The sequence below is a fragment of the Salarias fasciatus genome, chromosome 4, assembly GCF_902148845.1.
Source record: "Salarias fasciatus chromosome 4, fSalaFa1.1, whole genome shotgun sequence".
NCBI lineage: Eukaryota > Metazoa > Chordata > Actinopteri > Blenniiformes > Blenniidae > Salarias > Salarias fasciatus.
Window position 1 is genome coordinate 781,326 of NC_043748.1, and position 27,985 is coordinate 809,310.

A 27,985-nucleotide genomic window follows, 5' to 3' on the forward strand; every position below is an offset into this window, starting at 1 on the left:
GCGCCCGCGCCTCGTCCCACTCACACCGCGCACAGTCGGAGCTGACAGCCACTGTCCAGCGCTCAGCCCACTTCGCCAGGGTCCCTGCCTGCGTGCCAGAGTGCCGAAGGAGAAGCTCCGGAGTTCCAGCTCGTCTTCTCTGCGCAAAGCGAAGTTCGCAGCGGGAAAAAGAAAAGACGCACGGGTCGCGCACAGCAGCCTCCGAGCCTTTCTTCTAGACTTCATCACCGTCTCGCAGCGCCGCACCATGTCTGGAGAGGACGCACCTGCCCAGCAGCAGAACGACGTGGACCAGAAGCAGGAGAAACCCGCCGAGGAGCCCAAAGCCGAGACCCCCAAGGCGGACCCGGCGCCGGCCGCGGCCGCCGAGGCAGCGGCCGCCCCGCCGGCCGCCGCCGACAAGGCCCCCGAGGAGGAGACCTTCACCTACCGCGCGCTGGTGCTCACCGGCTACGGGGGCTATGATAAAGTCAAGCTGCAGGTGAAGAAGGGGAAGCCGGCCCTGAAGGCCGGGGAGGTCCTGGTGCGGGTCAAGGCGTGCGGGCTGAACTTCGCCGACCTGATGGCCAGACAGGGGCTGTACGACCGGCTGCCGTCCCCGCCGGTCTCCCCGGGAATGGAGTGCTCCGGGGTGGTGGAGGCTGTGGGCGAGGAGGTGACAGACAGAAAAGTAAGAAATGCACCACCCTCCACGTCCTCTCAGTCACAAAAAACACATTTTTATGATTTGTTTAGCAGTGTGTGATGAATTGAAAGTGGTGAGCGCTGTGCGCGCCTCGAGCATCTGGACATGGGCGTGTCAGGCATGGAGGCTGTGTGGCACAGGGGCGAACACCGGCACGCTCTCAATCCATTCAGAATCACTGTGTCACACAGCGTCTTATCAACCTGGAACAAAGACAGAAATCAAACTATTGTTTCAGAATGACATGCAATGCGAGTCTAAATACTGTTCCTGCATTTATGTGGTGCGTGTGCGCAGAATGGACACTGCACTTGTTAACCTAAAGTTGAATAAATATAAGCATGTTAATTGAATCATGTTGCGTTAAATATCCCCCAAAATGTGTAAAAGACTCATGTTGAGCTCAGTTCATTCAGCAGCAGGCGTCGCCCGTTTTGCCTCGCAGGTTTTTTTTTTTTTTTTTGCAGAAGCGCACTTAAAACTGGAGAACTTCAAGTTACGCACAGAGTAATAAATGAAACCGAGCTGAATCTGTGGTTCATATCCAACATGTATGTGGGAAGATCGATTTTTAATTAAACACGTGGCTGTATGTGGGACGCCTTTCATTTGAGCTGCGCCTACGCGGTGCGCTTTAATGTGCGCCACGGTGCGTAATTTCTGCGTGAAGTTAAACGGCAATCGCGACATTAAGACCGGAAATTAGACTGCTTTTCCTTTCAGAATTACAGCAGCGATCATAGCTTCCCACGGTGATGAAGAATTTACGTTGTGTTGTTTAATCAGAAGAGAGACAGAAGTAAGAATTAAAGGGATATATTAAATAAATAAACGCAACGGAAGCGCATCAGTGGCAGAATCTTAAATTAAAATGTAAATTACAGAGAGAGATTGCTGGTGTGTTTCCACTTATATCAAAATTAAAGTCACTCAGACTGAAAGTGGAAGAAATTCGATTCAAATGACTTGTAGCCATTAGATGCCAGTCATCGCTTTTCCCTGTGTGGATTAATGAAAGGACTTTATTTTGAAAATACGTGGATGTAATCCAGGGTAATTAATGGGCTTGACGCCGGTGGCGGACACCGGAGCCGCCGACGCCTTTTGTTACCGGGAGCGACGGTGGCGCACGAGCGCGCAGAAAGGAAAGGGCGAGGCGCGCGCGACGCACCAGACGGCGGCAGCGCGTTTAGAGATGCGACCGGCTCTCCCCCTTTGTCAGGAGATAACACATCTCCTCTGCTGCGCGCAGGAAATATTCACACTCATCAACATGTCACGATGGAATCAATGAAGTCAATGAAATTATAATAAAATGCAAATGAACCTCCAAACACGGTGAATACATGAGGGTTATTGGATTTTTGTTTTTTACATTGTGTGGTGAGTCAGGGCTGTATATCTCCTGGCGTTATCGCCACGGTAACGCCTTTGAAATGCAATCAAAAACTACAAAAACCAAAATGTTACACACAAGTCAGTGATGACTCACTCTGTTTCTTGTAAGAGAACCGCATTTTCTCACGTCGGCCAACTCACAGCCACTCCGATCACACGTGTGATGCCAGGGCAGGGACGTTGGCAGGGAGTGGCACGTGTGTGTGTGTGTGTGTGTGTGTGTGTGTGTGTGTGTGTGTGTGTGTGTGTGTGTGTGTGTGTGTGTGTGTGTGTGTGTGTGTGTGTGTGTGTGTGCGTCCATACTGCTGGGCAGTCTATGAAGCTTAACAAGAGTGTGATTGTTGATCCGAACGGCTGCCATACATCAAAACCTCCGAGACCTCCGTCTTCCCAGGATGCTTTATTGCTTCTCTCCACATTGGCAGTGTTGTTTATTGAATTCAAAGGTCAGAGGCGACACACATGCAGAGACACACAGCCTGTCCACACTCTCCCACGTCCTCTGGCTTCGAGCTGAGAGAACCGAGAGCAAATCTTCCTAATGGATGGAGATCCGCGAGATCTTCTGGCAGCGGGCTGGGAGGGAGGGAACGCGCTGACCCTGTTGGTTTTAGGGAGGCTCATCACTCTGCGCTCGTCTGTCTGTCTGCCTGCTTATCTCTGCATCCTTCCCACATACACACCCAGGGATGCACACAAAGACAGCCCAGAGTGGGTGTGTCTGAGGGGTTGACAAAGCAGACCTGCGATCGCACAATTACCCCACGCAGCCGTGTGTGTGTTATTAATACTGTGGCCTTAAGAAACTGTTACATAATAACGCATATATTTATACAAATGAATGTCAGAAGTTTCAAAGTAAGGTACTTTTCATTCAACAGTTGATTCATTCAGCTCGTGTCCTTGGTCCCTTTGCTGATTTACTGAATACAGATGCTTTTTTTTTTTTTTTTTCTATTTTTTATCGAGTCTGTATTTTCCACTGCTTATCTCATATTGTTTGGCTGTAACTGTTGCAAACAAGCGTTTGTTCCCGGGACGATCCAGCTGAGTGAAGCACCACTACAGTGAGATCACCCCAAATGACCTGGAGGGGGGAGTGAAGGGGGGCCGCCGGAGTGAGTAAGAGAAGGGTGGGGGGTGGAAATATCACAAATCACTCCGAAGCTCCCATGATACCAAACATCAGCACTTTTCCCTGCCTCTCCAGGCCTGCCTTTTAAATATTAAACAAAGGAGAAAAAACAAATCCCTTCCTTGGTGAGTCCTGGTTAGATCTCACCATATGGGTTTAATTTCACCGTTTTTTGAGCCTGGCTTTTGATCCATAGCTTTTTCTTCAATTGGGGAAATGTCCCCAGCTTTTAGAGTTTATTACTCCATTAAAAAAAGACAGATGAAAAATCATTGAATTAGCCAGTCGAGGCTGATTTACATAATCAGTGATGCAGCATAATGCAGCGATCTGCGGTCAGCGATCAGGGCGTGGCCTTCATCTGCTCACACAAACCAAGTTAAAGAATAGAGACTCAGAGAAATCCTTTATCTCCTGCAGCGCTGCGTGCAGGCGTCACATTTCACCTCAACCTTTAGCCCCGTCCTGACTCTGCACTCTCACCCTGCGTCACACATTTCCTGCAAACTTAGTTTGTCTACCTGATCAGTCTTTTTTTTTTTTTTTTTTTTTGCTGAGATCCCCAAAGCGAAGCCGCTGACTCGGAGTCCCGCATGCCGTCAAACTGAATCATCATATGATTAAGTCTCTTCGCACACGGTTAACTGGAAGTGCCTTTGTTTCGCCGCCGCACACCCCTGACCCCAGCTGTGACTTTCTGATGCATATATGAAGGCTGATGGGGGAGGAAAAAAAAAGAAAAAGAAAAAACAACACGCCTGTGTGTCACATTGTGAAGCCGCTGTACCAGAAGTGTCACAAGGCCTGTTTTCGCGGCCTTGAACGTTCCTGCCCGGCGTCTGCGTGACTGACAGCGGCTCACACGCTTTTCATGGGCAGAGGAGGAGGAGCGCGGCGTCGCTGGAGATGCGTTCAAAGGCGTGAGTCACGCCGGCTTCCTGTAACTCCCCCGCGTATCGATTTGTACCTCGACGTACCCCCAATTAAACCGCTGTGGTTGATGAGAGAGAGAGAGATGTGAAAGCTCGCCAGAGCGAGCAACAAAGGGAAGAGGAGCGGCCCACGATGCACAAGTGAAAGTTGCAGCCTTGAAATAAACCAAATGACTCGGCCTCATACAGAAAGACGAGGGTCTGAAAAGAGGAAGAGCAGAGGAAGATCTCTCTAATTGGAGAGGATAGACAGCGAGGCGCACGGCTCCCTCCGGACCATTAGAGAGGCCCGGGCGGAGAGGGCCCGTTCCCAGGAGGACAGCGCTTGTCTCATGCTCAGCCATGGGGAAGAATCTGGCAGCGGCCGTGATGAGTGGAGGGAAGCCAGGGGAGAAGATGGGCCCCATTGTCCTGTCTGGCTGACGAGGGAGAGGGGGATACGGGACGGAGGACGGCGGAGACAAAGCCAGACAGCGGAGGACGGGGACGGGGAGAGACAGGGGAGCAGAGGCGGCGCGGCGAAGGGGAAGGAAGATGTTCTAAAAGTTGAGAGGGGAAAAGGAGTCAGGAAGTGAAAGAGAAAGGAGGGAAGAGAAAAAAGTGAGGAGAATGGAAACATGGTGGGAGGGGAGGGGGGGGTGGATAAGGGGGAGGAAGAAAACAGGAAGAGAGTTATAATGCTGCAGTCGTCTCTGTTTCCTGTGTCCCTCCAGTGGACCGCTCTGATTGGCTGGCGCCGGCGCCCGGGGGGGTGAATTTATATCACGGTTCATTCTTCAAGAAAAGACACGATGAGGGTCCTGCTGTGATAAGGAGAGACTGGGTGCAGGACCGGACGATCTGCTGCTGGGAGTCTGAAGAATATGGTTTTAAGAGCACAAATACTGCTTCTCACATTGTCGGCAGTTCTGACGTTTTCACTGTTGCCCAACTTTCAGCGAGACAAAGGTTTCTTTTGTGCAGATCTGGCACACGACCAGTGATTTTATTTCTTTTTACATATTATGGAGGTTTGCTTTCCCAGCTCACTGCAAATCCAATAAAACAGCATCCAGATCTGCTCACAGCAGCAGCCACTCCTCATCGTTTTTCCACTTGGACTCTGATCCCGATGTGTCTATCATACGTGATCCAGTTCCCCTCCCGTCCTGACTCCTCACCCACTTCATTCTTCTTCTCCGAGAAGTCTGTGCAGCTTTGGTTCCGTTTTCTCACTCTAACTATAGGTTACCGCAGCGCTGCTCTGCTGTCAGGCTCGCTTTGTGCACGAGGCGGCTGCCCGGTTGCATGTCAGCTGTTGTCGTATGCAAAGTGTGACGCCTCCGTTATCCTGGTCTTCCTACGTGATTTGCGTGGTTCACACCCCCCCAGATGCAACGCGTGGTTTAGAAAACCACTTGTGGTCTTACCTGTAGCTACAGCCATTAATGTAAAGAACATAACCAACGGGGGAATTAGTGAGTTTGGCTGTATTTGGTTCCAAAAGAGGGTATTTATGGAGGCCTGGAGGGATGGCACCACGCCCACCATCAGTGTAAAACCGTTCACATGGTTCTGGACCATTTCAGACTGAAAGCACAAATATCTCACTCCCGTTCTTCTGCAGACCCTAACCCTAAACTCCTAACCTGCTGCAGCCGTCCATCACTGATACGAACAGCACACATACTCTTCAGTCGTCTCTGTGATGGACTGGCGAGCCTCCAGGGTTTTATCAGCTCTTCCAATGTGTAAAAGAAGATAAAATGGACATAGATGAATGAAAGCTTCAGTCGTTTGGACCAGCGCCTCCATCGGTTTCAGTGGTTTCCCTGTGATCCATTAGCTTCTTTTCTGTCGTGACTAATTGGTTTTTCTTCAAACTTGTGATCATATCTTGTTGAGAGAATTCCTCGTGTTGCTATTTGTAGGGTTTTATTGAACATGCTCAAGTGGCTGGACCCTCTCTTCACGTTGTCTCTGGGATTTGACGTTTTGTGAATCAATAGAAGCAGGCGGAACGCATCGGAGCGAGCGCTTTCCCTTCCAGCTGTGTCATCTCCCGTCTCCCTCCACCTCCCAGGTCGGCGATAAGGTGATGGTGCTGAACCGCTTCGGGCTGTGGCAGGAGGTGGCGGTGGCGCCGGCCAGCCACACCTTCCTCATCCCCGAGGGGATGAGCTTCGAGGAGGCCGCCGCCCTCCCCGTCAACTACATCACCGCCTACATGATGCTGTTCGACTTCGGCAACCTGCGGCCCAACCAGAGCGTTCTCATCCACGCCGCTGCAGGTACGACGCCATCCATCAAGACCGCTTCACGTCAATATTGAGTAGGGCTGGATCGATGAAAGGTCACGACCGTGTGATTCAGTCTGCATAGATTTGTAATAACAGAGTGTGTCTTGAAAAATGCGCATCTGAAAACCAGTTTATTAGTTCGTTCAGATCAGTATCTTGTGCAAACAGCTTGATGGTTAGTATCCACTCTGTTGACGTTATTTTATGGAGGGTGAATCAAAAAAGGCAGTTCCCATAACTCTGTTATTGAAGAGATCGAGCCAAAGTTTCATAACCTATAGTCTCAAGGTGCAAATGCTCAAGTTTAGACGATATCGCACCTGGGAAATGTCTTTTATAACTTCCCATGATGCTTTTGTTCGAAGTGCTCTAAATCCTCTCTTGAAAAAGGCTCATGGGAAGAAAGATTTGGAACCAACGCTGTGTATTTTTGTATTTTTTAACTCAAAACTTGGAAAAATTTTGCCTTGAGCAAGAAGGGCAAACTTCTAAGCAAGATGAAAATCTCTCATTCTGACGTCAGAGGGATTGTCTTGAATGTTGAGCAGTGCCGGACTGCGTCCTTCCCTGCTTCTCTTATGATTTTCTGTATGAATTATGTCCGTTTGGCAGAAGTCCTGCTCTTCACTGGGATGAGATGTGGCCCAGTGTTTTTCCTCTCTGTAGGACTGCAGTAACAGCAGAGCACCTGCCTCCAGCGCTGTAAGGTCGCGGTTCGGGGGAGAAAGACGGGGATCGAGGGAGGAAGAGCACCTGTTTCGGGGTGTGATGCACTGGAGCCTGAGAGCATTGGATTTCGCTGTGTTGACAGAGCCAGGCCAGCTGGAGAAAATGAGAGATCGCTCCCGCTTTCTCTTTCCCTATCTGTTGGTGTACGGCTCTGTGTTTGGCCATTTCTGCAGCGCAGAGGGAAACAGAACTGGATCCGTCTGCGTTTAAGAAATGAGAAACAAACAATAAATAGGCAAAGTGCTTTGGGACATTACGAACCCAGGTGGATGTATCCGGTGACATTAAGACCAAAAATGAACAAATCTGTAAGATTAAGCCCCAGACTGTTTGGAGCCAGCAGGTTCCTGGTCTCCTGAGTGGAGGTTTGGTGTGAGGGATGTGGAGGTGGGATGTGAGGCTCTTCTCCCCACCGGTCCGGTCGGGTCCGGTCGGGTCCGGTCCGGTCCAGTCCGGGAGGGTCGGGGCGGCGTCTCTGGTTTCTCAGGGCGGGCTGCCAGCTGTCCTGACATCAGGATTGTAAAAGCACATTACTGAGCCTGAGACAAAAAGCATTTGCTGAGCAGCCTGTCATCCCCCCGCATGTGTAAATAATTACAGCGCTGGAGGCTCAGCGGCGTGAGAGACGTGCGCTTCCTTCTCTTTAATATCGCCTGTGAAGCTGCACAGCGTACAAGGTGCTGGATGGTGTGTTGATGTGTGTGTGTGTGTGTGTGTTGGGCGGTCCCACCCAGCCCCCCAGTCTGTCAAAAAGTGTCCTGATGTTGTCTGATTAGAGGGATCAAAGGCGTCTGCTGAGACGGGGCCAGCGGGACAGGGGGGGGTTTGCGATTGTGCGTCTGGGCGGATCCGTGCCGTCGTTTCAAGTCTGACATTTTTTTAATAAGATGAAGGAAATTGCAGCCAGAGTTTCAAATATTTCCCTCTCGACGTATTCCGCTCCCAAAAACCTCTCATTGTGACCCGATGTCAACGCTACACAAACGTTTAGTTAAATTAAGCAGCTCAGGACAGTGTTACTCTATTTTTTACCTTATGGACATAAATATATATATATATATAAAAAAGAAAGAAAGATACAACCAGAGTGTTTTCCAGCCGCCGCTCAGCAAAGCAGGCTCCAGCAGTCCATCACAGGACAAACACAAAGAGACAAACAGTCACACACACTCACACCTCCATGCCATTTAAAGTCACCAGCTGATCTCAAACCCACGTCGTGAGGGAAAGACCCACAATGCATTGGGGGGAGGACCAGTTTTCATGAGGCACTGATATTATTTGGTGTTACGTAGACGTTTAGCAGGCCCCGTCCATTTGAAGCAGCGTTTATTTGCCCGTAAAGTCTCACATGACGATGCTGAACACCATCAGTGTCTCTGCAGTCGGCCTGTTTTGATTCTTCCATGAACTAAGGTCTGTTTTTACAAGAATTTAGCGTTTTTAAACAAGCTCACAGTACCTCATCAAAATATAATCCATGCTTTGTATTAGCTGGACACAGTGTGATAGTAGAAGTCACGATAATCCAGTGAGAGTCACTTCAAACAGTGCAGAATGGCCGCTCATAGTTTTCACCAGTTGTGTTTTTCTGCACGGAAAGTCGAAGGTCACTTCAATTTTCTACTTACTTTAGAAAAGCTTCACTCAGGAATTATAGGAAGAACCGACAGTGAAGGATCAAACAGCCACACTGAACACCTGTAACAAGCCAGTTATCCCCGTGGAAACTTTTCTCACACCTTCTGCTGAAAACTAAAAAAGTCAGAGGGATGGTGAGGCTCTGTTTTCACGGTCTGTATTTCTACTGGAGATCACAATCATGTAAGTTTTTGCCCTTATTTGCACCACCGAGCTAAAAAAGTAAATAAATGCTTGAAGGATTGAGAAGTTTTTAACAAACACCACTGAGGGAAGATACTTCTGAGGGCAGCAGCCTGGCGTGGTGGAAAATTTCCATGTGAAGTTTGAATTTTCTGGGTTTTCACTGGGTACTCTGGTTTCCTCCAACGATGTAGCAAAGAACGAATGAATGAATGAATGTACATGTAGACAAGAAGCACGAGTCAGGGGTCCGAACTGATTTTCTTTGAAAAATGTATTCGATTATGTCACGTAATGTAGAGCGACAGCACATTCTCAAGCTGTTTCCCAATCTGTGGTCCATGATATGGGAGGGATTGGGGTCATTAAACAATGGAAAAGTTGGATGGATGGATGGATGGATGGATGGATGGATAGATAGATGGATGGATGGATGGATGGATGGATGGATGGATGGATATACAAGTCATTGAGTTTTTAATCAACTTGTGCATCGGCTTCATATTTATATCATCAAAATGGAAACTTTGTGGACTTCTCTTTGTTTGGTCGGCAAACTGTTGAGGAAATGGAGGAAAGAGAAAAATGTCTTTGCGCCGAGTCACCTCGGTCCCACCGTTGCTGATGTAAACCTCGACAATGGCGCTCTGTATGGCGACTGACCCGCTGAACTCGGCTGTGAGGGATGGCGGCCGTCCGCCTCCCCATTGTTCCCTGGCTGCAGGTAATGTCACATCAACATAAAGAGCAGAGTTTCCTCCAAAGCGCGTTGACCTCTCAGCGTCAGCTGAGCCGCTGAGGAATGTTCGGCGGCTCTCGGTCCTGACAGCGAGCCGTGCTGCCTCTCTCGTGGCTCCATTCCGGTCCTCTCCTCTCCAAACAATAGCTTGTTGTACTTCCTCCCATCGTGCCTCGTTTCTCCGCCGCGCCACACATCTGCATCCTCCTCATCTACATTGTCCTCCTCCCCCTTCGGCCCTCCGTAACCTCCCTCCTCCTCCCCCCCTCCACGTTCGTGACCTCCCCGCATCCGTGCTCGAGTCCCCCGTCATCGGGGAACGCGTGCACGTTTTCCCTTTTGTTTTTCCCCCGGAGGGCCTGGGCGGGAAGCCGAGCGACATTTGGATCCGTCTTGTGGGTCTTCCCGCTGTACCGGGCCGGCTGCTCTTCCTGTGACCTCTCCCTGAACCGGCCCTGATGTTTATGAACTCCGGCCAGGCGCTCGGCCACCACACCCACTCTCCGGATTCCTGCATACATATTCTGCTCGGCGGCTTCCAGCAATGACGTGGAGCCCTGTTTTATTTATGAGCTCCACTGTCACGGATTGACGAATGCGTAATGTGAATACAAAGGTGCTGTAACAATCCGCACGTTTACATGGGACTTCTTATTCCTCTATAAATCCTGAAAGATGACTAATTCCGCTCTAAAATGACCACGTAAACGCTTTGTTTGAATGCGAATAGACCAGCGGGTTTATTCTCCTTCGGAAGCGGAATTATATCCTAAATAGACGACTTCATTCTGGTCGTTCTGCGCGTGCTCCGTCGTGATGACGCAATTTTCCAAGATGGCGGCCCGCTGTCCGCGTTTTGACTCATACGTAGACGGTTTATTTAACAGCAGGTTTAGAAGAATTGGACATAATGAAACGAGCGGCTCGACAGACGCTCAACAACGCGGACATTTTCAAAACTGCAGCGTCAAAGTTAATCGAGAAAGAAAGACGAGAAAAACGCTGTTTCCTTCCGGGAGACGTCAGTACGTCATGGCCGCCCCCTGTCCAATCAGAACGCTTCACAGACCCCGGCCTGAGAGAGGATTTAATCGTTCGTTTTTCCCATGTAAACACCAAGCTGAGCAATTACCTAATTCAGAATAAAACAATTCCGAATTGAAAACACCATGTAACCACACTCACCGTAGCGAAGAGAGGCTAACGACGGTGTCAGGTAAGATGCGTCGGCCTATTAGCTAACGTATGCTTTCAGTCGTCTCCTCGTAAAGCTCCACAGCGGTGTGTTTGGGGGTTTGTGTGTCAGATTTCTGCTTTCCCAGCGGCCCGTCCAGCGGCTTCACTCCCCTTACAGCTGCTTCTTCTTCCAGCTGATAGAGGAAGTTATGTTGAGACCGAGCTGTCAGGGCTTCATGTGAGACGAGCCCAGCTGCTGTGTGTGGGCGGGCGGAGGACAACCTGGGGATGGGTGGGTGACAGCACGGTCTCAGCTGAGGAGGCTGGGTTCGTGTGAATGGCGATCGGGAGAGCCGAGACCCCGGCGGCGGAAGTCATTTCTGCATCTGCAAGTCCTCCAGTCGCTCTTGTGGTTTAGAGCGCTCAGATAATTCAATAACACTATATGTTGATGGGATCACCATTTAATAGTTTTCTAATGGCTTTGTTGAGAGTAAATCATGTTTTTCTCTGTGTGTGGCACGACAGATGGTCCGATACTCGCTTCACAGCGAGTAACACGAGCAAGCAAGCAAAAGCATGTGAACCACGGAGAGCTGCAGGTTTCAGCGCCTGAGTAACTCTAAGAATCGCTCTATCCATCCACCTTTCACAGCTTCTACTGTAAAGATCGCAGGTGAAAGGTCACCAGGCATCTCAGAACTAACACCATGCAAACAAAACCTCAGACTGCAGTCAGAACAGCTGCACTGTGACACCCGGCCGACCTTTTCCATCACAAGCGGAGAAGCTGATAAGTGTTTGAGATTCTGTCATATTTTGCCTCAGAGGCTCGCCAGCTGGGATTCAGTAACGTTCATTCATGGAAAGAATGTTTACTCGCTCTGAAACTACAATCTAATTATCTGCTCGCTGTGTTTAGTCAAAGAAGAAAGGAATTCGCTCCTTGAGCGTATCCCTGCCTCGTTGCGCCCTGAGCGCTGGAGGCAGGTGTCTGGCTCTCTCTGCGGCTCGGTGACTGACGAGGACCCCGTCCTGCTGCAGAGCCTCATGGCTGCTGTCAGACCTGCAGGCAGGGCCTGGGGCGTACCAGCCCCCGGCGCACAGCTGAAGGAAAAGTGACGAGCTCAGGAAATAAAAAAAAGAAAAAGAAAAGAAAAACGCTCTCCAGGTTGGATGGTTGCGAGACTCCTGTGAGCTGTGCGGAAAGAATTAAAGATTTGTGTCTGGGTGTCTTATTTCTCCCCGGACTGCTTGAGAGATTATTGCGCTCATTCATTATTAACAGCCGAACAAACCCCCCTCGCCGTTCCAGCACCGCCTCATGTGTGCTTACATTTCTTTATGGATCCGTTCTGGTCCACCGCGAAAACTTCTCCTCACTTCCTGTCTGTTTACTCGGGAGGTCTTACCCTAGTTGTGGGGAAAATGCTAATTCACTCTGACCACCGAGCGGGGCGGCTGGGCCGCGCCGTTGAACCGTCTCTGCCTTCCCGGGGCCCGGCGCCGCCGCCGGCAGATCAGCGGGGCTGATATGGGAAGGAAACCAGGGCAGCGTCTCACCCAGCCCGCCAATCGCATCGCTCCGGCTGCCGCAGCCGTTGACTGGTGACCCCGTCTCCCCTCACCCCGACCACAGCGCGCAGTCGCAGGTGTAGACGGAACCCTCGCTGGGACACCTGCTTGTCTTTTGTTCTCCGCGGTGTGAGAGCAGCGGCAGCCTTTCTTTCACGGTCCTACTTCTGAGAAATGCATTTTAGATATACAGGTTTTGTTGTTTTTTTTCCTTTTTGTATGTGTTGCAAGCATTTGTGAGAGGAACTCACTGGATTCACTCACAGCAATCCTGGTGTGTCTGCTCCAGCGTGTTGGTCTTGTCGCTTTGCCATGTAAAAGAAGCGCTCCGGTCCACGTTTCAGTTTGGGTCTTTGTCGGCCGCAAGCTAATGATAGGTTGAGGAAATGTGCAGATCAGTGCAGAAGAAAATATAAAAAACACCAACGTGGAGTGGAGGAATGAGGGAGCAGTCGTCCTGTGGTGCTGACGGCAGGAATCTGTTCCCGGCGTCGCACCTGAGACCAGAGTCTGGCTCATGGGTCGAGTAACGCTGCGATCTGAGCTCTTCTCGGGGTTAGTACCGAGCAGTGTGGTGAGAAAGATGACATCCGTCCCCGGTCTGAATTGTTTTCATAGATCTAGTGGACGTGCGTACATGACGGCTGTGGAGCTGTGGGTGTGGAGCAGCAACAGTGGCTTCAGTGTCAAGGCTGCATTTCTGGATGCCGATGTGTTTTTTGGGAGGGAAATTCCTCTTCAGTCCAAACAGTCAGGATGGGGAAGCCAAGTGAGATCGGTGCCAAAATGTGAGAATATACGGATTCAAGGAAAGACAAAACCCCTCTGTGTATCAGGTCTCTCTGGAGGGATCCAGAGAGAGAGAATAGGTGGCTGCTTTTTGACGTTCTGCTAATTTCCAAGTGAAAACCGTCGAATTGAATTTCACAGAGAACAAATGCAATCAGGAACAAGAATTTGCCTAAGCTGCGCTCTCTTCCCTCAGCAGCGGGTTAAGTGCTGGTGGCTGGTCGTCAATCACGCCCGGCCCCTGACACCGAGGTGGAGATGTTGGAGGAAAATATATTTCTATAGAGCTGAGGAAACACGGCGGTGAAAACAGGCGGTTAATGAAAGGCTCGTATTTTAATCTTTGCATATTTGTGGAGATTAGTAGATACCAGTGAGCATTCAACACTGTATGGATGTGTGTGTGTGTGTGTGTGTGTGTGTGTGTGTGTGTGTGTGTGTGTGTGTGTGTGTGTGTAGTGAGGTGCAGTGAGGGGTTCTTGGCGCAGCTCAGCAGTCTTGTGATGGGAGATCAGGAGTTTCTTCTCATGGGAGTCAGAAACAGGTAGTTTTTTTTCCTCCCCCCTGTCAGACCTCTATATCTCTCTGCCTGCAAACATTTTTACCCACTGAAAAAAAGGAAATTGATTTTCCTCGTACTGTTTTCATCCAAATAGCTATTTAAGGGAGGGGAAAATAAATCCTTGGTGCCGTATTAGCAGTGAAGAGCTGTTTAGTGAAGGTGGTCCCCATTTCTCAGCCCTCCTGTCACTGTGTTTACCACAGCAGCATCAGTTAGATGTTAATATCGGAGTCTGTCTGTAGATTTGTGAATGCATTTATTCATCATCCTGTTGGACGCGTTCATGTCAGGCGTGCTACTATGTGACAAAGCAAATTTAGTTTAAAAAACAGTATTAAACCGCCCACTCAGACGACGCGTGGTCATTATTTTCTCACTTTTTTTCCACTGCTCCCCTCCACCGAGCATCAACTGTTTGCTTGTGTGAAGCGCAAACACACATTTTCCTGTTGTGTGTATGTGTGTGTGTGGAAGTGGCACCACTGCTGGCAGCCACTCTTTTGTTGTGCAACTGGCCATATTTGGTAACTTCTGCATTTCTTCCTGTTTGCTCCCAAGTAGCGCCAGTAAATTAACGCTGATCTAATTGAATAGCTGCTGTGAATATCAAGAAAGCTGCAGCCTGTGTAAGATTTCTGGAATTTGCATGATAATAACGGAAACCATGCTGGATTTTGTCTCTTCAGTAAAGTATCTGTTTATAATTCAGCTCAATTGACCCGTCTCTTGGAACAAGAAAAGTTTCTGTCATATGCGATTTGCATATGAAATTAGTGAAAGTAACTGTGTTTTCATTTTTAAATATGCAATGTGTACGGTATTTTGATAATCTTTTATAGAAACCAGGCTCTAAATGAATCCATCAAGAGTTTAAGTACAGTGTGGCTGTAGTGTGGAGCGTGAGCCGGCGGCGACCCGACGATCGCCAGCTGTGACGACGCCCGGTTGGCGCCCAAAGAAAGGCCAGTCCGTGAAACAAAATGGCTCCCTTTGCTCAGTCATCGCCGGCAATTTGGCCCAGGTTTCCCTGGCAACGCAAACTTGGTTTCTCACAGAGGACGAGGGGAGACGGTGCCGTTCCGACGCAGCCGCCGCCGCCGCCGCCGCCGCCACGGCGCTCACATCCAGCAGCAGCAGCAGCCTTGATTTGGTTTTCTCCTCGTTTCTACCCTTCAGTGTCAGCAGACTCTCAGCCCTCTGAGGAGCAGCTATAGGGAAACAAAAACTATATTCTGCTCTTTACTCTGAAACAAAGGTTAGCCCAAAGGTTGGCGTTGAATAATTCAGCGTTACCGAAGCTTTCGAACACTGTCACGCTTCCTGGATGGAGCTATTTTCATTTGGCCTTGATCTCTGTAATGGATCTCGGCTCGTATTTTTACATGACAGTGCAGCCTCAGATAGTAACAGTCAGGATGTTTTGCAGGAAATTCACACGACACACACCGGCGGATTTCATATTTTTCAGGCGCGCTTCGGTTTCAGCCTTTGCTCCACAAAGATAGCTGCTCAAAATTGGTACAAAAACTGTTTTTCACATCATTTTCACATCTAAAGCTAATAATTTTACATTTACGTCACACTCTGCGACCATGTTAAGGTTCTAATCAAACTTTTCCTCATGTGTCTCTCTCTTCCTGCTTTCCTGTGCGGAGTAAATCTAAGAAAGCAAATCTTTCTTTTTGTTTTCCCTCAAACCATTGTGGCAGTCAGGCATCCCAGCTATGCCATTAAAAATGGATGTTATTTAAACGCACGCGTTGCTTTACTCCCTGCTATCAGATCAGATTCCTCTCGGTCAGGCATGAATGACCTTTATGGACGTCTCACGGTTCAGGTCCTCAAGTCGGCCTCCATTTCAAACAAACCCCTGCTTATCAGTAACCTATTACTTCTCTGCAAACACCGGCGCGGACGCTGGCCGCGAACCGTGCACACACTTTTTAAAAAAACAGTCGACAATAATACAGATATCCAAAACATCCCACTCCGTCTTTCAAGTCCCGGACAATGAGGCACTTTCTGCTTTCAGCTCATACCGAGCAGCGTTTGTATCATTTGCAAGAGAATTTTATCCAATTGCTGCTTTTCCAAACAAAGCAGATAGCTCAGCTACATTTTCTCCCCTGTGGAATTCCAGGCAGGCCGGTCTTGATTTTACTAACCACAAAATTCGATGTGTCATTGGGGCTACAATGGCTACTTTCTCCTCAGTGTGTGTCTGTGCGTGTGTGTGTGTGTGTGTGTGTGTGTGTGTTCTCCGGGCCAGTCAGAGTAATGTGATTGTGTTTAATGCGTTTCTTACATACCCCTGAGCAAATCGCATCCACCCTGTTATTGACTTGATTGTTTGAGACAATAAATAATGCAAATCGCATTTACCTGCCACGCGCAAAAAAAAAAACAAAAAAAAAACTGTGAGGACGGGAGTGTGCTTCGTTTTTTTTTTTTTTTTTTTTTAAGTGCTCCTGTTCGGTGGTTCAGTATTCACAGCCAAACATTTCCCGGAGAGCCGAAACCCCAAACATCATGATTTATCGCAGTCGGAAACTACTTTCTATAAGATATATACAAAACACCATTTGTTTTGTAACAAGTGCGCGTTTTAAGAGCGCGGTGTTGAAGTGGAGTCTGCATGTTCTCCTTGCGTCCGTGTGCTTTTTCCCGCACCCCGTAGATAGCCCTGACCCTCCTCTTCCTCTTCCAGGCGGCGTGGGCATCGCAGCCACTCAGCTGTGCAAGACTGTGAAGGACGTGACGGTTTTTGGCACGGCCTCAGCCAGCAAACACGAGACCATCAGCGAGGGCGGAGTCACCCACGCCATCGACTACCGCACCAAGGACTACGTGGAGGAAGTGCGTAAGATCAGCCCTAAAGGTGAGAAGGTCGTTCCTCTGCCCTCATGACGCGCTCCAAACCCGTAAATGAGGAATAAATGGATGTTTTGTTCCAACACCGTTCTCCGGTTCGCCTGGTTCGATGTTTTTTTCTCGGCTGCAGCACTTGTTGGACAAGCTGCTGATAGCGAGACGGTGCCTTCTCATTGTTGTTCTCAGCAGTGCTGGCTGTCACGGCCACCAGACTGGCAGCATACTGGAAGTTATTCTGCCTCCAGAGTGAACTCCCTTTCAGCACACAGCCACTGTTTGGATTCTCACCATCGCCCATAATGCCTCCGTTCAGTTTTATGGAGATGGGGGAAAAAAAAAAACTGCTGCTTTCCAGCATAGTGAAACAATGTCGGCTTCCTGCTTCTCGTTTGGCCTGCTGCTGTGTTCCCAGCTGGACGGAGGCTGGTTCACAGCTCCGCCTGCAGCCCGTCTCGCTGCCCCGGAGCGGACAGACAGCCAGGCGTGATGGAGACGGATCAGAGCAGAGCCAGAGCTGACACTTCGGACAGAATGGATCTAATTAGAGGCTCCGGATCAATGTGCATCCCCCGCTCGCTACCTTCCCGTCCGTCTTCGGCTCTCAGTCAATTCATCGGTGCTGCGGTCGAGTCCTGCTGTGAGCCTCCCGCCATCGACAGAGCCGGGCTGGAACGAGGAGGAGGGCCGGCCCAATCTGAAGAGTCCCCTCTGGCCTGGAGGAGCATCGTTAAAGCTGAGCCAAAAAAAAAAAAAAAAAATCTGATCATTATTAGCTCGCTGTACACTCCAGGAAGGGAACAGGAAGCTATTTTATCCTTCCTGCCTTATCAGTGACATGAATGAAAAGATGGAGTCTCCTCTCCTGGAGTAGGTATGATCTCCTAAGTAACTGAGTAACTGTGTCCCTTCCTCTGCAGGCATGGACATCATCCTGGACCCTCTCGGAGGCTCAGACACCCATAAGGCCTACAACCTGCTCAAGCCCATGGGGAAACTCATCACCTATGGTAAGTGAGGAGAGCTCTTCTGCATACAGCAGCACTCACAGCGGATGGTGATATATACCACTCAGAAACAAGCTTTCCGCCACAAAGGAGGGAAATCAGCATTGGTTTCCAGCCCGAAGCAGCTTCCGCCAATTTCTTGATTTAATCAAAGTTTTCAAGCAGCTACTTTCAAAATCAAATAACGCCGGAGCGTCCAGTTACACGCTTCACATGGCTACATGGAGCTGCTCTGTGGTGGGCAGTGTGGCCTCCCGGAGGAGCGCCGTGTCCTCAGAGTTCTGCGTGCCGTCCGTGGGAAGTCCTTCACGCCGGCTCTGGAACCGTGCGGGTGGGCGGGGTCGGCATCCACGGAGAACAGGGCCTTGCCTTCACATGTTGCTGGGAGGCCCACCACCCAGCATGGTGCCCTCCACCTTCGCCCGTTCACCCTCCAGAATACCCCCCCTTCTTCCCCGCCCCGCCCTCCCGATCCCTCTGCGCCGGCTGCTTCTCTTCCAGCTTATCGGCAGCGTGCGTGCAGGAACAATGCCAGTCCTATCCGCACGGAACCTGGAATGTGTCTGAATGTAGCGAGCCGGGTCCCTCTCCTCTTTCTGAGCGTGCTTTGTGTCCCCCCCCCCCCAGAGGGAGCAGACGATGGGGGTAGGAAGGGGATAGATACACTGACAATGACATCTCAAGTGCTAACGAGGCTGCTGAGGTGTGGGAGGGAGTGCGAACGAACGGGGAGGCCAGCAGGATCCAGCACACCAGGCAGAACTAACAACCCTGACGCTGACATTTCAACAAATAATTTGTCCGTCTATTATTTTTTTAAGTGCCTCTCCAGCCTTTAAAATGCTATAAAAGAAATCTTGTAATACCATCAGATTGCACTTTTTTTGGTCTGGCTAATGGTGGCTGAGTAGAGTCAAACGATTTATAGTGCCGTAAAACAGACAAAAGGATAAAACTTCCCCTCCTCAAAGCGGATACTAACCAAATTTTGCCACTTTCCCTCGTTAAAACCCTCAAAGGATAAATCTGGCATCGCAGGGCTGGTCTATTATTTCCCATTCATTTGAGAAGCGGCAGTTTCACCACTAAGAGAGAAGCTGATAATCAATTTTGAGCAAAGACAGATTAAAGTCACTGCAAATGAGAAACAAGGCGGTGTATGGGGACACATGCCTGCCGGTAAATTAACCTTCACACCTTAGTGAGTTAATTATACATTAGGATTAAGATATGCTCGTAATCTTTATTTCTTAATGCATGAAGAATATAGGCCACGTTTACACGTGTGCTACTCTCTCCTGGTGAAGAACAAGGACGGAAAGCTGCATTACATGCAGCAGTGAGTGTGGTTTCATGGTGATTTTAATTCAGAATTGATTTACGGTATTCTGAATTATGTAATTCAGAATTTTATTCATGAGCTTCGTATTTACATGGGAAAAACTAGGAATTAAATCCTCTCTTACGTCGGAGTCTGTGAAGCCTTCTGATTGGACGGAGCGGCCGTGACGTACTGACGTCGCCCGGAAGTAAACAGCATTTTTCTCGTCTTTCGTTCTTGATTAACTTTGACGCTTCCGCTTTGAAAATGTCCGCGTTGGTAAGCGCCCGTTGATCCGCTCGTTTCATTATATCCAATTCTTCTAAAACTGCCGTTAAATAAATCGTCTCCATACGAGTCGAGACGCGGACCGCGGGCCGCCATCTTGGAAAATTGCGTCATCACGACAGAGCATGCGCAGAACGACCAGAATTAATTAGCATAAAATTCTGCTTCCAAAGGAGAATAAACCCTCTGGTCTATTAAGATTTGAATTTTATTCTAAATAATGTTTTCAGGCGTTTACATTTTTATTTTAGAGTGGAATTAGGCTTTATTCGGATTTGTAGAGGAATAAAAAGTCCCATATAAACGCACAGATTTACCAGCTAATACTGTGTGTAACAGGCTGTGCAAACTGGTCCAAACTAAAACCCCCAGTTTAACCAATGTTGTGTTTCACACCAGGGTTTAAATGAAAGCACTGACACGTTCACGAGCACGCCGGGACCTGTTCTGATCATGCCGCGCCTGGCGACTGTGACGGTACCAACAGGTTTCTGTTTTCCTGACCTTCCGCCGGCCTCCTCTCCTCAGGTGCGGCGAACATGCTGGCGGGCCAGAAGAAGAACCTGCTGGCGGTGGCCAAGAACTGGTACCACCAGTTCTCCATCCACACGCTCAGCCTGATCCAGGGGAACAAGTCGGTGTGCGGCTTCCACCTGGGCTACCTGGACGGCGAGACGGAGCTCATCACGCAGACCATGAACACCATTCTGGATCTGTACAAGCAGGGCAAGATCAAGCCTCGCATTGACTCCACCTGGCACCTGGAGCAGGTTGGTGTCCATCTGTTTCTCTGTTTCTGCCTCCGATCCTGTGATCACATTACACTGAATAGGCTCCTGCAGATTCTATAACATTATTTAATATGTTTGATTATATTACAGCATATAAAAATACACTCGGATAACGCTGTTACTTGTTATTTTGCAGCTGGGGCTTTTGTATTCTTAAGACAAACTTGTTCAGTTTGCATACTTCTTCCCGGGAGGACTAAATATTTAAATGGAGAATACATTGCTGTACTATTTATTTTTAAAGAGCGAGTCCATTGCAAGTGGTGTGGTCCTGCACTTTGCATTTTCTGGAATTGGAGTGAGGATACACATGTAAGTGTAGTTCAGCCAAAAGCCAACATCCACATTTGTTTTATCTGGAGAGCTTTTTCGACCAGTCATTAATGGGATTCATGTCGCCGTGTACAGTAGATCACTATCATAATACAGCGTGTACCTACAGATTCTTATCAGCCGTGTTATTTACAGCTGACATTGTTAGTTTTCTACTCCAAACATTTCCTTTGAACTGTATTTGAACTGCCCGTGTTTTTGTTTTAATGTGCTTTTTGGCTGAATTCTCCCTCAAAGGGGAATTTCCATTAGATATCCTCTCTGTTTGGATTTCAGATCCATTTTCTTGGTTGTTACTGCGACTAAATCCATCCCTGTGTGCGCCTCAGTTTGACTGACCGGATGATTCATTTTGACACGGGTGCATTTACACCTGAATTACTGGCAGGGTTGTTTTTTTTTTTCTTCTTCTTCTTTTCTTTTCTTATCATTTCTACCATGCGCTGGCAGCCCAGTCACCCAGAAATGCACGTAAATGTCGGGTGGTCGTGTTTCTCTGGTTGAAAACCTGAGGCTGCGGGAGCCGCTGGGTGTGGCTCCGATTCAGCTACACTTCCATTCAGCGGGGGGGAAAGTTTGGCGCACAGGCGGCGCCGTGTCTCCTCGCTCGGCCAGACAGACTCAGATTGTCGCCGGCAAAATTAACACTGCCACCAGATATGAATGGAGGGAGTGTGAAGAAACACTGGTGGAAAGGAGGGAGCGTCCGAGGCTGACATCTTCTGTTGTCGGAGTGGGAGCCGGCCAGTGTTTTGGCCAGAGAGAAACACCCGCTGTCTTTCTCCGCCATCTGACACTCTTTCTCTGCCCCTCCATCTGTCCGCTCTTTATGTCCCGCTCTTTTTTCCCTCGTCTTTAGGTTATTGACTCCCTCTCTGTCTCTCCTCGATCTCGCTGGATTCTCTCCGTCTCCCTCCTCGCAGTGTATCTTTTTTGCTCTCTTGTTGCCATGGCGACATCCTTTAGTCGGCGTGTGCGTCCGTCTTAGGGAGGGGCCCTGATGCCGGAGAAAGAGTGGGAATACAGAGGCGAGAGGAAGGTAGAACTCACTCCGGTTCCCATGCAAACCAAGATACCTCTGGCTTCTGCGCTCGTTTAATCAAACGCTTGATCGATTGGGCCGGTGTGGGTGCAAATGTCAGGGCCTGACCCCGTCCGATATTACCCATCACCCCCCTCTGTCAGGCTCTGTTTTTGTCCCGGTGATCAATACACTTCCACCTGTCCTTCTTTAATCAAACTTTAGGAGAGAAATCCCAGACGCATGTTTAAGCCCAGGGCTAAAAATCAACTCCCCCCCCCCCATTGGTTTTTCTCCTGATTCATTAGCCACATCTGTACCGATACCCGGGAGGATAATGGTGGTGTCGGTGGCCACAAATAGCACGCTCGTGTCCGAGATGCCCGGGAGCCGGAGAGCTTGTCAGATCTGTGAGGAGCGAAGGGTGGAAGTGGGTGGAGTCGTGAAAACAGCCACCATCGCTCTCACACCGTGTCTTTCATTCACATTGAAGATGAGTCTTATAATTCCCGGACCCCCCCCCCCCTCTCGCACACTTTCAGTGCTTGCTCTTCAGTTGAGGGATACCAGTTGCCGCCGCCTCCTCTTCCTCTTCCTCCTCCTCCTCCTCCTCCTCCTCCTCCTCCCTCTTCCCCATGTGTCTGAAATCGTCAGGGCCACGTTTCAGCCGGGCTTTGCGTTGCTAGGAGATGGCCCTGTTGCCGTGGCGCTGGTCGTTAGGTGGTCTGCCTGCCTCGCGCAAACAGTGGGATCGAAGAAAGCGTGGAGGTAGAAAGGGTGGGGGCGTGATGGAGACGGGAGCAGACAGCGGCCGGGCCTCGGTGGTCAAGAAGAGGGTGGGGCCGATCTGGCTGGGATTCTCCATTCATCATCATGAAGCAGTCGGTGCGTCCGCCAGCGCAGGGAGGGCTGTCGTCACAAGAATGTCCTTCCTCATGAAAAAAGATGCTTTACTCTGGACAGGAAGCTTGTGGAATGAACCCCAGATTACCGACTCTTATCATCAGCGTTCTCGGCTTCCTGCAGGTTTTAATAAACAGTCCGTCCTCAGGTTCCTTAGAATAGCCTCTAATGTTTCCCTCACACTTACATGAGACATTACTCTTGTTTCAGAAACGTTGGGGGAAAAAATGAAACCGTTTTATCTGACAGGGAAAACGATATTGTAGAGCCAGTATTTTTCTTGTCCTTTACCTGCTCAATAATCTTTTCCTCAGAACGGACAGTGCAGTCTCTCAACACTGAGGCTCCTGCAGCCCGAGTGATCGTGACAGTCTTTTAAGTTTCAGACCTGCTGCACTATGAGGAGGATCATGAACTGGAGTACCACAGGGAGCAGACTTGGGTACACACCACGTTGTGACACCATCTCATTTAGGTATCTGCCACCGGTGCCTCAAGGAAGTGAAACACATGAAACAAAACCAAAACAGGAATCAGCACTTGTTCTTTTAGTGGAAACAGCTCGTACAGCAGCAGAACTACAGCCTTTCTTCAGTTGAGGAGTCTTCCGGCTCCTGTTTTGTTGGAGTCATCTGAGCCTCATTTTCTGCTACACTGTCATTGGTTGTTGGTTCCTGTAACTGGTAGCAGCAGTTCATCTGTGCGGTGTAATAAAACGGTCGTAAACGTCCTGACACTGTCAGCCAGGATTAAAGACATTACCATGATTGTCCCTCTTTTGTGTGAAGTGGCCACAGTCGCATTTTGATGCTCTCTGCTCTGGAAGATCCTGCCTGAAGAAATCAGGTTCTCAGAATTATTCACAGCTGTTGTTTGTGAAGGTTCCTTCAAGTGGAAGCCCCGGACTGTCTACTGGACTCCAGTTAGTTCGTTGGAATGTTTCCCCTGATATCTTCTTAGGTCTCTTTACACTCCAGGATCCTGCTCCATGCTGGACTGAACCCTTTAGCAGGCCGGTTTTGGCCCATGGGCCACATGTTTGACACCCTTTCTCTTGAACATACAGTCTGTTTTCATAGCTTTGCTCTTATTGTGACAGGGACCGTGGCTTTTAAAACTCATTTCTTTCATTTCCTTCAGCCTCAAAAGAAAGTTTGACACAGACAACTCCAAAAACATGTGCAGAGAATTGAGATTTTCCTTTAAATGACCCATATTTACATATTCAGTTTGACTGAGCCACTTCTCAAAAGAAGATTTCATTCATAAAAACAAGTTTTCTTCACAGAATTAAGTTTAAAGTCAGCTCAGAACTCCAATATCTCCTTCAGGTTTCAAGAAATCTGCTTTATTTAAGCCTCAACATAAACTCAGATGAGACATTGAGACGAGAGAAAATCTGTTTGTTCACAATACTGAAACCTTTATGCAGAACATTCTTCTCCATAGCTCCATCTCTTTCTTACTTAAATAATTTGACAACATTTTCATGGTATTTATTCTCATATTGAAAACATGTTTGCTCTGGTTTTAGTTTTGTTATCCTCACTGAGTGCTGCAGCTCCAGTCTCATTTCCCCCCTTTGAAGGTTATTAAAGTCTCATCTAAGCCAATCTAATTTCTTATGTAGTGAATATTAAAGTGATATTTGAAGAGCGAAAAATCCCCAAGCATGCGGTATCAAAAGAGACGATCGTCGGCCCAGAATGCACGGCGGGGTTTATTGTTGTGGAAGTGTGTTTGTGCTGCTCATTCCTCCGCAGCTGAAAAAGTGACTTCAGCTCTTGTCTTCCCCTCCGTCCCTCCTCCAGGTGGGCGACGCCATGAGGAAGATGCAGGAGAGGAACAACATCGGCAAAGTGATCCTCACCACGGAGCCCATGCCCGAGGAGGAGAAGAAGGAGGAGCCCAAGAAGGAGGACAAGAAAGAGGACAAGAAGAAGGAGGACAAGAAGAAGGAGGACAAGAAGAAGGACGATGGCAAGAAGGAGGAGAAGAAGGACGACAAGAAGAAGGAGGAGCCCAAGAAGGAGGAGAAGAAGGAGGAGGAGAAGAAGGAGGACGCCAAGAAGGAGGAGAAGTGAGCGGGGAGGGAGGGATGGATAGTCGAGCAGACCAAGCAGGGGGTTGCAGAGTGGGAGGACGGGGGGACGGGGCGGGAGTGGGTGAGGGAGGACGGGAGGGAGTCAGGATAGATTAGAAAATGATCACACTTATTGTCAATCACCTCCCCTCTGCCCCGCTGCCTCACCCCTCCTGTCCCATGTAGCAGTGACCCCTCAGGCCTGGCTCCTCCTCCCACCTCCTCCGACACCCACTTTCTTCTATTTACATCTAAAAAAAATTAAATTCAGTCACATGTAACCTGTGGTAAGCTCCGAGCTTACCTCCTCATCTCAGAATGTTGTGGTAAGAGCCTCAAGATTTCTCCTGTTAAGAGTGATGGAGACAGGAGGGCCAAGGAGGATTGTGGGTATGGCCCAGGCCTGCGGCAAATTACTGTTTCCCCTGACAACCGTAATCCCCGCTCCAGCCCCGGCCCCACCCTCGACCCCCGATGCCCCCGCGCACCTCCCTCACCTCCCACTGCGCTAAATTGTTCTGCTCTGACTTCCACCTGCCACCTCCTCTTCACCCCCCCTTCACTGTGCTGAGTCCCCCCCTCCCCTCCCACACACACATACACACACACACACACGCACGCACACACACACCTCCACTTCCCCCTAGTCCACCCACCCACAGGCCGGACCTACAGACAGGCACAAAGACAGGCAGTTAAGCCGAGAACCACGCCCACCCACACGTTGCTCTCCTGGTGTCCAACCATTAGTTATGTCACTGAGGATGAGTCAGAGATGCCCGTGATTGGCTGATGCGCCTTACCTCCCCTGGAGATATTTGCATCACGCCGTTCGACTGCTCCGACAATGGCGTTCGCCGCTACAAGGCCTCACATTGGTCGGCGTTTCCGTGGTCGGAGCCCGTGTCGGTGTCGGAGCGAGGCGGAGGAAGAGGGGGGAGCCGCTCGATAAACGTTCCCACCAAACGGCTCTGTGAAGTTAATATCGGAGGCTGCAGTTTTGCTCTCGCCTGAATATGAATTTCCCCTCATAATGAGCCTTTCTGTGCCGCGCTGAATAGCGAGGCAGAAATCATCGCTCAGCTTCCTTCTCCTTAGTTACAGATTTTTCTAGCTGACCAACTGTTGGCAAGAAGTGCGCCGTGCCAATTAAGAGGGAATGTGTTTCTGTTTCAAACACACACACACACACGCTCGCGCGCACACACACATATGCACACCCTGAGTGTGATGAAAGAGGCACTGTCATGCTGAGACAGTGAAGCGCCTGAAATGAGCAAGTTAAGAAGGTGAATACCAGTTCTTTTCTCGCCCCCCCTCCTCCTCCTCCTCCTCCTCCTCCTCCACACATTCCAGCGCCATTCTGTTTCTTTCACAGTGGCCACTCGCCCGTCCATCACCCCGACCTGAGAGATGAGAGCTCAGCTCAAGCTGTCGTCCATACTTCGCCTCTCCTCTCGCTCTCTCTCTCTCTCTCTCCCTCCTCTTTCCATTCTCCTCTCTATGGTCGGCATAGCAACAGGCGTCAGGCTCGCCGGAGATGGCTGTGTGGTGTGTGTCTCCTCCACTTCCCTCTCTCATCGCTGCTCTCCCCAGCTCTGTTTGCCCACAGTCGGTGCTGCCGACCAGTATTTGAACAGGTGTTAAGTGTATTAAAAAATTCCAGATGACACGACGGGGACGCGAAGCAGTTTCCAGGGCCGTTTCACTCCGACACGTTTAAAAATTAACACCGGCGGTGCGCAGGCTTTAACCCGAGCGCACCGCTCCCCCTAATGGACAGTGGGAGTTTTTCTTAACTGCTCTCAGCTCATTAAGAGTAATCCTCAGTATTTCGTTGGAAAAAAACCAAGTGGGTGGACTTCCTGTCCGTCTCCCCCCCCTGCCCGCCTTGCTGCCTGTCTCTGAGTCCGGCCTTTGGCGTCGAGACTCAGATGGTGACTTGTGACTTTGTTTTAAAAAACAAACAAACAAAACAAACAAACAAACAAACAAAAAAAACAACAAAAAGTTTCAACGGGACAAAAAAAAAAATGGAAGAAAAAAAAAGTTGTTGTGTTAGCATGAGTGGCCTCCCTCGTGCTGTGTGTGGTGTGCCATTGTGTGTGAAGACGTGTGTGTCCTCAGGTCGTTTGTCAGGTTTTAAAAGCACCCCCCCCCGCCCCTCACCTCACCCCCCCACACTCCCTTCACACTACCACTCTGCTACAGTATCATGTAGCGCCCCCCCCCCTCACTCGACCCCCCCTGTCTGATAAGAGGCCTGTGTTGTGAGGACAAGTGGTATTAGTATTTTGCACTCTGCTCGCTGATCTTAATGCACTTGCAAGCATGGCGATGGCACTCCAGTCCCACGCCGGCTCTGCTCCCGGTTCGCCGCCGCTGCCCGCTTCCCATCATGCACTCCCAAACGCATATCTGCTGAAGCTCACTGAAAGCACAGGTGGCACGCACACACACACTCACACCATACACTCACACACTCACACACAATGCAAAGGTCCCCTGGTTTTCAGCTTGCCAGTGGTGCTTGCAGGGGCCGACTCCTCCCGGGAGGCAGCTAAAATCAAAGCGTCGGGTCCATCCGGGGCTGCCAGGCGTAAAACGCGGAGCCGTGCGCGAGCGGCCTGGGCTGGAGTGCGAGCGCCACACTGGTGTGGGGAGTGACTGTGTCCCGTCAGCCTCTGGTTAGTGTTCTGTTCTAATCTGCTGGGCTCCCTTTTGTGAACCTGTGGACGGTGCTTCTGTTCCAAGTGCCATGTGAGAAACAAACGCTTCTGTAAAGAAAAAAAGAAGAAAAGAAAAAAAAAGATGTTTTACTTACTATGTTATTTTAATTTTACCTTGACTTTTTTTTTTTTTTTTTTTTTTCTGTTTTCGTTTGTTCGTTTTGTTCTCCAAGGGTTTAAAAGTTCAAAGCTCATACTCTGATGTGGGGACTTGGCCAATCTGCACTCCTTTTTAAATGTGATGAAGTCTTTCTGTTGGTCCAAATCACGTGTGCCAAACTGTATGTATATTCCTCTGTCAATGCTTTGAATATTAACAGTGCATAAAAAACAATATCAAGAAAAAAAAAATCTGTTTTTTTGGATGCATTTCATGATGCAAATACAGATACGTTCTCACAGCGCGTCGGAGTTTGTATCTCAGATGCTCACGGGTGCTCACAGATCTCCTGTGATTCTGTTGCTGCAGTTTACTAAAGGTTTTCCACAGCGTGTAGATTCTGCAGGCCTGTCGCCGTGCACGCATCCTTACCTCCGTCTGAGGCCCCTCCACCTTCTCACTGCGCTCTAGCAGCTCACGCCATACCATCAGAATCGCAGTGAAAAGACGGTGCAGTGAAGGCTTAAAACGCCACCAAATCACATAAAAAGTCACAGAAGTACATGAATTCCGTTGGAATCCAAAGCGTGTTACTCGCTGTGGATTTCTGACCTTTCGGCCTGTTTTACGCTGGTTTTGTACAGCGGGACAGTGAACAGATGTTTTCACGCAGCTGGGCAGGAATGCCGCCGCTCTCGCACAGCTGAGTCGGTGGCTG

General features: G+C 49.4%; 1 protein-coding gene across 1 annotated transcript; it reads left to right on the forward strand.

The window, feature by feature from the left end:
* The first annotated feature begins 174 nt into the window (after nt 1-174).
* On the forward strand, nt 175-27,509 carry vat1 (vesicle amine transport 1). The gene is made up of 6 exons (XM_030088914.1): nt 175-670; nt 6,213-6,420; nt 16,531-16,701; nt 17,612-17,701; nt 19,836-20,077; nt 24,167-27,509. Exons 1-6 carry the CDS (start codon nt 248-250, stop codon nt 24,437-24,439), a joined length of 1,407 nt encoding a protein of 468 aa, XP_029944774.1. The 5' UTR covers nt 175-247; the 3' UTR covers nt 24,440-27,509.
* Nucleotides 27,510-27,985: the final 476 nt, after the last annotated feature.

Coding starts and splice junctions, on each gene's coding strand:
- vat1 (XM_030088914.1), top strand. CDS start 248: ATGTCTGGAGAGGACGCACCTGCCCAGCAGCAGAACGACGTGGACCAG. Junction 6,421..16,530: donor TCTCATCCACGCCGCTGCAG/GTACGACGCCAT, acceptor TTCCTCTTCCAG/GCGGCGTGGGCATCGCAGCC. Junction 17,702..19,835: donor GGGGAAACTCATCACCTATG/GTAAGTGAGGAG, acceptor TCCTCTCCTCAG/GTGCGGCGAACATGCTGGCG.